At 40.4% G+C, this 12,314-nt stretch overlaps 1 protein-coding gene across 1 annotated transcript in view; it reads right to left on the bottom strand.

The window, feature by feature from the left end:
• MAP7D2 (MAP7 domain containing 2) overlaps positions 1–3,162 on the bottom strand; it is a 37,485-nt gene extending 34,323 nt beyond the window's left edge. Inside the window, exons 1-2 of the mRNA XM_075725139.1 lie at positions 3,054–3,162; positions 2,813–2,890 (exon numbers count right to left, since the gene is read on the bottom strand). Of these exons, the coding sequence (XP_075581254.1) occupies positions 2,813–2,890; positions 3,054–3,162 (187 nt within the window). The remainder of the gene's footprint in view (positions 1–2,812; positions 2,891–3,053) is intronic.
• Positions 3,163–12,314: the final 9,152 nt, after the last annotated feature.

Here is a 12,314-nt window from a genome sequence, read left to right as displayed (position 1 = left end):
ACACTAAGTTTTCTGTAAAACTTTGAAAGTACACCATTCTGTTCATAATTTGGTGCTACATCGTTATCCACTTCTCCCTCTTTGCATGAAAAAAGTTACTTCTGTTATTGAGAGTTTGCCCAGTTGTTTATTCCAGCTGGAGTCATAATCATCTTCTTGAGACATTAGCTTGTTGTTACAGAAATTCAGACTGCAACATTACATACAGGACTGTTGCTTCAGGTTTACGTAGGAGAACAAGTAGCAGAAGTTAGCATGACAAATCATGAGGAAAAATCCACTTCTCATGCAAGTCTATTCCATAAAGAGGCAGGAAAGAGGAGTTCAGTAAGCATGCCTATATACACGCAAGCCTGTAATGTCACATACCAACACACACAGAGCTAGTATCAAAGAAGGAAGATTCTCATAGTTACTGGGCTAAGAACTTGAAAGTTACAGAAAGCCAGAATTAACACTGTTTATACAAAAGCTAGTCCTTCATCCTGCTCACCTGTTCAGCCTCAGTCTGCTTGTTCAGTTCCTGTTTCCTTGTACAGCAAATCGTCACCCTTCTAACTCTCTCTCAGTATCTTCCCATCAGTCCTAGGCTCTTGCCTAGCCATCTCAATTCCCTCTTCTCAGATCAGCCTTCTTCCCTCAGCTCCTGCCCCCAGGCTCTTTAACCACAGCCGTGACCTGCAGTCCCTCTTAGCCCCTACGCACCCTCAAGCCCTTGGTTTAAAGCCAGAATCCCTCCACCACCAAATCCTTTTCCAGCAGTTGCATTTCTTTCCCTTGAATACTGGATCCTCCTAAAATACTTCTTCATGACATCCAACCTGCTTTACAGAACACCTTCTACCTTATTTCTTGTCAGAAATACAGTTGATGTTGTCTTCCCCTTTTACCTTATTAGAATTCACTATTCCTCCCCCCAGGACAGGGCAGTAATGAGAGGGGTGTCAGTGCTGCAGGCAAGCCTGGACTTGCATGCGTGAAGAATCAGACTTGTCAACAGATAAAGAGTTACCTCACAGACAATGGAAGACAAGTGACCAGTTGCTAATTGTTAATGACTACTAGCCATGTCAGGTAGAGCAGGTGAAAACATCATGCTGGAGTTGATTAAAAAAAAAGTGAGGTGTCCAGAGATTGTGCTAAGATTATCTTCTGAGTAATTAGGTGAAACCTGGGACTGATTCTGGACAGAGAACCAAACCATTCTGTCATCGTGGACATACATACAATTCTTGTTCCTTAATTTAGGGATACTAAACTACTGATTAATGAGTTTTGGCTTTGGTGAAAAGGTTATTCTATATTACTGCAATGTACCAGCTGGCTGCATAAAGATCTGTCCTTCTGGGTTGCTGCTTTTTTCTGAACTTCTAAAAGAAATGCACCACAGACAACCTGTGACCAAAACCCAGAGCTCCCCATTCTAGAAATGGTCTTAACCCTAAAAAAGTATGTTTCCAGAAGAAATGTATGATGTCTGGAGACAAGAACTACAGCCAACATCTTCCAAATCCCCTGGGCCAACCACTCCCAGATACTCCAGCTTTCAGTTTCCCTCTCATCTCTCCTTCTGCTTCCTCTTTCCTTTCCAATCTACTCATCATGTCACTTTCTTGGGAACCAGCAAAGAAGAGATAATCAAGAGGACAGAAGAGATAGTCCAGACTGAGTATACTTAGAAGATATGTATGCTACAACTCAGGCAGGTGCCCCAACACAGACAGAACCTCTGGGGATATTAAGTACTAAACACCAGCAGATTTTCACAGGAACTACCAAAAGGAATCTTGCTCACCAAGCCCATGGTACTAAGAAACGTCAAGTCACTGGTCTCAAGCCTCAGGTTTTGTCAAGAAATGGTCAACAGTTTATTTATCACAAGAAAACCAGTATTTTCCTATTATTCTTTTCACAGGTGTCTGTACTATTTTAATTGACATTTCTTCAAAATATATGCCTAGCTTAAATTTTACAAAATCATAAAACATTGACAATTGCTTCTGATAGGTATTGTCAGGTAACCTTAAGGAACAGTGCTACTGGCCTTTCTTGTTATTACAGTGAGGAAAAGTGAAGTTAACTGTTCAATATTCTTTTTACATATATATATTATATGTAGAAAAAGTCCAAAACAATGTTGAACAGCTAATTTAATTCATTCATATATATATATATATATGAAATTAACTGTGTATACACACCCCCCCTTATATATAGATTCCCCACCCCACCCCCCAATTTCCTCAACATTTCCCTGGAGATATTAGTAGGTTAAAAACAACTATTTTAAAAACTCTAAAATCAATGCTTATGTTATTCAGGAAATGAATTTATAATTTTTCTCATTCGTTTGAAAGATTAATCATTTTAAAACTTATGGAAAAATATCTGCTTTATGCTGTACTTAACAACTCCATGATATCTTTTAATATGGCTAAACCTAAATAGACTAAAATTGAAAGCTGTTTCATCAAATCATGCATATTATCCCAAGTACTATTCAAGGCTTACGGAGTATTTTTATAAATCAGAATCCTAACAATCAATATCTTGCACATAAACCTATATTCAAAAGTACATAAATCAGAGAAGGAAGTCAACTTGTAACTATAGACTATTAAATACTCAAATGGGAATCAGAGATGACATAGATTATTTTTTATAATTAAATTTAAAACTAGTAATATAAGCAATAAAGATTAGGAACAGGCTGAATCACAATGTTTAAAATTCAGAACAAAACAGTCACATTAGTAACTTAAGCCTATTAACATGTAGACATAAATAATATATACACCTCCTGCCATCTTACCAAGATATTTCTCCCTTTCTTCTCTTCTCTCCTTTGCTAGTCTTTGTCTTTCATCAGTTTTTAGAAATCCATCAATGGCTGAAGTCAGAGAGAAGAAAAAAAAAGTGTTAAAAAAGTGTTAGTGAAACTAAAGAAGCATCCACAAGAACTAAAAAAATCCACCCAAATATAAATCATATCTACTGCATTTAACAACTCCAACAACAAAAGCGATTTTGCACTTGTATGCAGGTGGGTTAACAAGCTGGGATTTGGATATATCCTGAACACAGCCTCCTACCTACTGCCGAACTCCAAGCACAGTTCCTCAGTGTAAATGCCTGACTCCTCTTCTCAGAGCAAACAAGCATGCTGTCAGTGCTTGTTTTAAAACTTGAAACTTTCTTGGAAAAAAACCCATAAGGATGCAATTAACATGTATTCATCTTTGTTAATCACCTTATTTTAAAGGTTTTGGCTAAAAAAGAAAAAAGGTAGCTCAGAAAAGCAGTATGCAGCTCTCCTACAGTCTAATGCTATGTGGAGTCCCAGCCTTCATATTTATGGCTTAACACAGCCCCACAGCTTCCTTGCCCACAGGAAACCACTAGCACCAGCTCATTTCAACAACCAGCAATTAGTGCTGGATGAGGCTACAGAGGCAGCAGCCCTCCTGCCCTCTTTTCCAGGTAGGAAACACCTTGTTTCCTCCTCGACTTGGTATCTAAAAGCAGGTTACTTGTTTGGGAGGAGGTTGCCTAAGGACCTTTTGTACCTGGAACCAGACACCCCAGTTCTTTGCACAGCATGAGCCACCGAAAAGCCCTGTTTAATGAAGGCAGGCAGGCGGAGCGTGACACACGAGGTGCCTCAGGGTCACCTGCCTGCGTACCCTGGAAGGAGCAGCCAGACCTCGGATGGACCTTCTGCAATACCACAGGTAAGCTCACCAGCTAGCGACTTGACAGACCAGCTAGAGGACAGTATCCTTTTAAAACAGCTGACAGGGCCTCCAGTGCCCTCCTTTCTCTCTTTGTTTTCAGGATCTCCCGGGGTCTTAGCAGGGCTGCAGTGCAAACAGGCATGGTGTCTCACAGCACAGTTTACATCCTTTGCAACCATTACTTGGGCTCCCTACTGAGTTACTGAATTATAATTAAGTCCCCTTCCTTTTTGCTCCAGGAACTGCAGTTGTTAATTTTATGAGATAAATATGAGTGGAAAAGTTACTCAGACTGTAACACCGACTCTCTTCCTGAGAAGTCACACTTGCAGGCTCCTCTCCGAGGGCATCCTGTCTGTGGGAGCAAAGATTTTGCATAGCAAGTGCCTCTCGGTAAAATGCACGGTTCGGCAGGTAGGCTGAAAACCAGCCTCAGTGGTCCCTTGTGACTGGTGAAAAACACAGGTCTCAGCTGTCCCCCATTAGAATAACAGCTTGCTTTTTCCCCAAGCAGCACCTTCAAGCACCATCTCTAATCCTCCTCCACACACACAGACAGTGACTACCTGACAGCAGCCAGGCCTCTGGAAAATTGCGATTATAGCTCCCAGCTGGTTAATTACAACTAGAATTTGTGGGCCAAATAAGTATTTATTACCAAAGACTCATCCTACTTCCATACGAGTCCACTTGTTTGTTCGCTTGGCTGCCATTTTTTGTCAGATTTGACAAGCAGGGAGGGAGAAGAGGAGGTGTCTCAGTAAAGCAACCTGAAGGTTTGCAAATACTTTGACGGGGCCTGCAATAAATAGCCAAGAAGGGGAATCCTGTCGTCCACACAGTTAAATTACAGCTCCAATAGAAAGTTTTTCAGCGATCGGCAAGTCAAAACAGCTTGAAACCTACAACTTAGGCTAGAAGCAGCAGAGGAGGTGAAATCAAGACTGGATCAAAAGCCCAAGGAGGGAAGACTGAGCTTGAGAGCAAGTGGAGGCTGGAGAAAGGGGAAGAGGCAAGCACAGGCAGGAGCTAAGGTCTTCTGCAGCAAGGGATGTAACTCAGATGGAGAGGTAGAAGCTGAAGCGCGGAAACCAGGATGGGGATAAGCTGGAGGGACTGGAAGAGGAACAGCAAGACAGTCCATAGCCATGGATTATGTTCACAAAATCCTGCACTGACTCTCTTCACTCTCCTGCTTTCAGCAACCACCTATGATACCCACTAGCAAAAGTATGTCCCATTATGCTTGCCAATAAAACTACAGCAAGCTTATCTCTACTTTGATTGCTTCGTGAACACAACTGGCAGAAGTGGATCTAAAAGCTCTGACCTTGCTCACAACTGCCATACCTATCCAAAGTTGACTCACAATTTTTCAGGTTGGCTTTCTTAAGAGTTTGGATCTCAACCCCACCCAGGTAATATTAAAAGAAAATCAAGGCTGTAATGCCAGATACTTAAGAAACAAGGATGTATCAGAATTGAAGCAGTCTACTTAATCCTTATTTTGCCTCCTTTTATACATATTATGCATTTTTTCCTTTTAGGTCCCTTCACTTATTCAGGGCATAGGATGAACCTCCTCAAGAGGTTAACCAAGTTCAAAGTGACTAGTGCTCCTCGCTTCATTTCCTTCTGAAACTGGAAGTAGACAGAACTATAATCTGAAGTCTGTCTCGGAGAACAGCGCTCCAGATTTGGCTATGTCACAGGTGAAACAACAAATACATGGAATTGCTGCTCATTACATGTGCAACACACCAACGTGCAAAAAAACGTGTGGAGGAAAACAGTATGCAATCTAGTAAGTACAGGCATCAAATGCTTGTGCATGCAGCAAGGGCAGCATTAAAATCACACAGGTATCCTCAGTACTAGCATTTCTTAACTCAAGTACTTGACTTCACAAATCAGCATGCCTGCCAAAAACCAGAAATGTGCTTGCCTTCAGAAAGTAAACATAGCTTTCAAGGACAGAATAACTATTCCCTGGGTAATAACTTGTACCTTGGGATGATTTTTTAAGGCCAAAATTAGCGTATTTACCACACATCTTTATATAATATACATTATAAACGTAATGGCCACAGCAGTTACCTGTGGCGAGAAATTTGATTAATGACAGGAATTCAAATTCTATTTGGTAAAGCAGCCTGCAAGCTAGCACAGGCAACTCTACCATGAAAATAATGAAACGCCATCTCTGTCTCCTAACACGAAGTGCCAGCAGAGGGCAGAACAAGGTTTGAATGAGAAAGAAAAAAACCCACAGCAAAAAAGCTTTCACTGTGGTAAGTGACCTCAGGTTAATATTCTGTATACTCAGCTTTATCCTGAGCCTTCCTCATATTTACAGCTAAGCCTCTGATCCCTCAGTTAGAAAGGCACGTAGCAGCAAACAACATGTTTAAGAGTCAAGACGTAAATGTGGGCTGGTTGTGCTTTCTGCCAACCAGAGTAATGAATACGAAGAAATGCTGGCAGAAAATTCTCTAATAACCCTTTGTTCCCAGACTTGCAGAAGAATAAGGAAACTGCCCAAATAACCACATCAAAGATTTTACTGTAAGGAAGCATGGACACACACACACAAATTGCTGCTACTTCTACTCCATCTCCCAGCCATCCCCAAAAGCCCCTTTTCCAAAGCAGTCCCCACTCTCAAAGGCACGTGTCTAACCACTGGGCTAATTCCTTGAGATTGTGCCTCATTTTTCTACTGAAGAGGGCCAGCTGCCCCTCTGGAACTTTGTTACAACAAGCATTTCTAAAGAAAAATACAGTAACTTAAAAACAGTTAAAATGTCAGCAGTAGTCCTGCAGCAGTAATACACCAGCTAACGCTGCAGGACTCTTTCAATACTTTAATGTTACTTTGAAATAAATATTCACAGAAATAAAAACTGACATGTTAATTGCTGCTTCAACCCTTTTTGATGGGCAAGGTAAGCCTATTCAGGCTGATGAAACAGTGCCAGAACATGTTCACACACACTCTGCTCCGCTCCACGTACTGCTTGCGTAAGCCTCTTGGTGCTTGCTCAAGACAGAGAGGAAGGCTGTTGTGTCCCGATGAGACACAAGGCAAGCTCTGCCTTTTGAAATGCGTATCCCGTTTCTGGTTGAGAAAAGAAGTACTCGAGCAGGACAATCAGGTTACTGGAAGCTGCGAGGACATCTCAGAAGGACCAACCAGCTGCTTGGACACCTCCTCTCCTGAAATTTGCACCCAACGGCCAGCCTGTAGGGCCTCCATTCTTTTTTTTTTTTTTTTTTATGCTTTGTTGCTGAACCCACATACACTTCTGTCCTCTATAATATCCCATGTTATTTGGTTTCACAATGTATTTTTATATAGCAGATATCAAAGCCCTTGATAGCAGGCCTCCCAACACAGAAGGAAGGGGATCTGAGGCCAGTTCTACACAACAGTGTTCAACATACCTAGACCTTTGGCTGTCTTACAGGACCGCGTTCAACACATTTAGACCTTTGCCCACCCTACATGACACTGTCCAACATACCTAGACCTTTGCCACTGTACACGTCATCTGTGTTGACATTGCTGCGCTGATGAAATTCCTGGTTTGGATGCAGTTCTGCCAATGGTTGGCCTTGCAAGGGATGTGGTGAGGTGGTCTATAGAGCAGAGCAGAGCAGACCAGAGATACCACTGCACTTATACCCACCATTCTGCTGGCAAACTCCATTGTTGCAAATAATATAATCACAATCTACAAAATCAAGGGTTTTCTCCCTAAAAACCTGCTTTCTCTCCCTTGAGACTGTTCTTTGAGACAATAAAGAACAGACTTTTCCACCTGCCACTGCTTCCCTCTGGGTACTACTGAATGAAGAAATGTTATATTCTTCAAGTTTTCAGTGACTGACTATACTCTGAGGGGGGAAAATAAAAAAGGTATGAAAGTGCATGTGACTGGACCTGGATGACAGCTTCTACTGGCAAAAGGCACTTTTCCTAAATTTTAATTATGGTATACTGCTGAGAGGCTTTCAAGTAGTCAACACGCAAACACCACAAGAGCTTTGCAAGTATGGTCAATAAGATTTAATGGATCATCATCTTTTTTAATAATTGTCTTTTTAAAAGTTTTCTTTAATTAAAAAAAGCTGTTTATTGTATTGCACTCAAAAATCTAAATACAAAGAATCAGAATTTTTCCAGTTTCAGCTACTTAATTGTATTTTTATGTTTGCCAGGCTGGACTTCAAATACGACCAGGAAAGAAAAAAGGGACATTTTCCATTATGTCTAATTAAAATAATCAGGATGGGTATCTGTTGTTATAAAGATGTTAAGTAGATGAAGTCATTAAAGGCAGACTCAGTTGCCAAACATAGTGACATTTCAGACAACCCGGGCTAATTGTCTGAGAGGTGGCCTGGCAGATAGGACAGAGAAGCTGTCAGGGACCTGCATGCTCTGGTTAAACAGCTAGGACACAAACTGTCACTAGGTATCTACCTTATGTTCCTTATCCCTACCCCGAATCTTGAAATTACTCATTTGAATCAGAACTTCAGCCGTACACCATACTTACACAAAGATTACAGTAGCAAAATATATCCTACTGGTATGTTTATTTAAGTTTAAAGTGAAATCACTCCAAAATGCTGGCCAAATAACTTTAAAATGATACATAAAGTATATATAGGTTATTTGGTGACCACATATAACAACAAAAATATCTTAATTACTGCATGGGGAGGAAAAACTTGCTAAAATATAAAAGGCAGATCTTTTCAGTTCTGCAGGAGCCCACAGACACCTAATCAGCTCCATGGACTGCGTGCTTTATGTATAAACAGCGTGCGCAGCCATAACAGTGCCCCATGGAGACTCCAGTATCAGGCAGACACAGCAGATGGATCTCAAGATCACTGGGGGAGCCGCTAAGATACATTAGCGGAATGTTTTTACTTATGAAAACACTAGATAAATAATAACACTAGATTAATAATTTAGTTTACTGAACAGGTCCCTACTAGGCAGCCCACCAAACGGTAAACACATACAAGGCAGCAAGACTGTATCAGTGTGTGTTCTACATTGCTGTTTTATTCACGCGCTTCTGTAATCTGTCAGGCAGAAAGGAGTTGGGAGGCTTACCTAGCCAGAGCCTGCCAGCGTCTTTCTCCCACATTTAACACACATGAACATTTATAGCTGTACTTTTCAAACTACATCAGACCCCAGACCCATCTGGAACCTACAGGTAACATCTCCCTCCCCTTCTAGCCTGTCCCTTCCGCTTCTTACTGTAGGTAATTACAAAAATTGCACAAAAAGGGAGGCGAATGGTGGAGATTCAGACATAACTTAGCCATGGGGGTTTTTTTAACTTCAATTTCTTCAGAATAAACCCTGCGTCACTCATGTTTATGAAGACAGAAATTTAACTATGTAACGTCTAAATTCAGCAGTTGCTTTAAAAACTCTGTATTCCTACCTCTGTCAATACAGATCCCAATTAATCCTTTCAACCTTACTACAATTGAAAAATTTTGTCTTCAAAAAGAAAAGTCTATATATGTGTGCATGCATATTATGCATGAAGAGAACTTTTATTCAAGTAAATATAAAAATTTTTGTCTTGTGTTCTGCAATCTTTTACTATTCATTAATAGTAATTTTAATAGCAGATGCTGATGAACAAAGTCCATTTCATAACTATTTTTGTATTTATTGTATGACTGCAGCTAACTTGAACACACCTTCAGTAACTTCACATGAAGCTTAAATGAAAAAACTGTTCTTAAGCACTTTCAGAAGTAGTGTCATTTCTCTGAGAAGTTCATCTTTGCAGCATACGTGCAAACACACACGTGCTGAGTTAACTATTAAATGGTGGACACGTACATCAGATGTTATACGCTGCAGAATAAATCCTGTGCAAAAACACTTACAGATAGTAAACAGGGATAAAGGACAGACCTGCCTCTCCATCCTACTCCAAGGGAGTATATTATACTCCCTTTCTCTACACTAATAATACTTTCCAAGACTCTTGATTCACGAGGGGGAGGGAGAAAGGAGACAAAAAAGGAGGGCGTTTCTTTTTGCTTATGATGCATCTTTCATCCAGCAGTCAGTTACCAATGGGATTCCTCTGCCAGAAGACAAACGGGCAACTATTGTTAATAGCCTCATATAAAAATTTAATACAAAATAAAATGTTCATACATGTAAACATTATGTCCAGTGCCTTAGCTAACAGTTGAGTGCTCTAACGCTAGCTTCAAAGTAGCTACTGCTCTAGCAGCCATCGATCGAAGTAGGCACAGCTCCACCACTGGCTCCAAAGCAACCTGGCAGGTGGGGACCCGACCAGACATGCATGCTACTCCTGCTCTCATGCAAGTCTCAAGAATTTTATCTTTTGCAGAGTATCAGCAAAAGCAGAATTTAGCATCAAGATGTTTCTACAAAAAAAGGTGAGAGTTGACCAAAAGTTCCAAAATTTGCAACATTAGATGAAAGAAGAACAGTAGCAAAAAGATGAGGCCTGAAGATTCTCATTTATTTATAGTTATTGTTACCAAAATGTCTAGTCATTTTCCTAACTGCAACTGGAGTTACACATTTGCAGTATGATCTAAGTTGACAGACAATTTCCAGAGCTGTTTTATTTTAAAAAAGGACATTGCACAACATCAGAATCACAACTATGAATGATTTTTAAGACTTATCCTTTGAAATAGTCTAAGCAGGGTTTTTTTTGAGGGGCTTGGGTTTGGTTTTTTTTTTGGGGGGGGGGGGGGGGGAGGGGGTTGAGAGGGTTTGGAGACAGTTAGGTTTGGGTTTTTTTTTTCCTTTGGGGTTTTTTTGTTTTTCCACACCTTGCTTTAAAAAAAATCTTTTCTAGTAAACACAGAAATTCTCAGTGTAAAAGACACATAATCAAATTTGAAGATGCACTTATTAAGATGTAGGAGAATTATTGTTTTTAAAATTGATCTGGTCACAACTTTATATTGTCAGAAAAAGCCCTCAAGACTATTAACCAAAGATAACAACATAGCCCTTTCCCCCTTCAGATACCTAACTACACAAGGTTTGTAATGAGGAGTGGAACAAGAGAGGAGCATAATCCGAAAAGAATTCATGCATTCATGACACTATCTTGAAAACAGATTCATCCTACACACACACTGTGTCCAAGGAAAGCCAGCCTTTTCAAACCTGCTCCCTGAGCAAGTAAATAATCTTAAAATTTGTGTGCACAATCACAAGCTACTTTCAGCACACCTCATGACTGGGGGGAAGGAATCAAATCACCAGCTTTCTGGAAGGAAAGACCATGCCTTGCGGAACGGATAAAAAAAAGGAATAAACAAAACCAAATACTGCTTTTAACTCACAATTAACACTTTGAAACTAAATGGAAGTAGGGTTTACCAAAAAATAATTGCTGACACTATCTGGAAATTATATACTGAAACAACAAGGAAACCCCCAAACCCCAAAGCTATAAACATTACAAATGAAACTTTTTTTTTTCCCCCACTACAGAAACTTTTTCTTCTTTCGTTCACTTACTGTATATCTCCTGAATTAGCAATTGTCCCAACATGTATTTAGGATTTATGCATTTACTAACTTGCACAGACTAGTTTCACTGATTTCAGCAGAACTACTTCATTAACACTGAAAAGATGAAAATACCCTGTTAGGATCAGGAAGCCCTTGCATGCCCCACCCAAGTCTGAAAAAACATCTTATCACCCACATACTATCATAATAAATGGAAACCCCATTTGTTGGAAGGAGAGTATCTATAAATACTGTAAATACTGCTCGCCTAGTTCACTTTATAACATTTGCAAGAAAAAGCCTCACTGTAAGACAGTAAGCCTCAAATCGTAGTTATTTTGCCCAAATTATCTAAGGGAAATGTTTTAGGATCATATACATTTGTTTCTCCACCTCAGTGAATTCAACCCGAACCACCTCATTTTAGGAACATAGCCATCAAAATGAAAGAAATTTAATTTCTTTACAAGAACTTCTGTCACCAAAATGAACTGGAAACAAAAGCTTTGCATCTGTAAGTCTAGCACACTTCCAATTCCTCATTAAAAGTGTTTCTGGACTTGCAGTACACATGTATCAACATCTGCTGATGTTATATATTTATTATTAGGTATTAGCCAACCAGAGGTCAGTGAAAACTAGCATTTCACTGGGAGATTCTGATATTTTTAGCAACAGCAATCGAGATGGAAATGGTAAGTATCCATTTCGCCCACCTCCAACTAGCTTGTAATCCCCAAATGCACATTAAAACCCACTTCCTATTCAAGTTAATTGGCTTTGCTGGTGTACGGCACTGAATAGCGGTCTTACGCTTCGGCGGTTTTACAGTTTTCACTGCTGCGTCGCACTCTCAACCGGTAGCTGAAGTGCACGAAGACATCAAAAGTGAAGGGAGGGCACGCAACTGCTTTTCCAGATGCAGGTAGCAAGAGCTCCTGCGGAAATCTTTACAGCCACTGCAGTCTTGCACAGCCCCCACGTGGGCAAGGAGACGACCTGCAGCTGAGGTGCACCAGCCCTCT

Source organism: Pelecanus crispus, chromosome 1 (assembly GCF_030463565.1).
Source record: "Pelecanus crispus isolate bPelCri1 chromosome 1, bPelCri1.pri, whole genome shotgun sequence".
Lineage (NCBI taxonomy): Eukaryota > Metazoa > Chordata > Aves > Pelecaniformes > Pelecanidae > Pelecanus > Pelecanus crispus.
The sequence above is the reverse complement of the archived record's forward strand: the minus strand, read 5'-3'. Positions and strand labels throughout refer to the sequence as shown.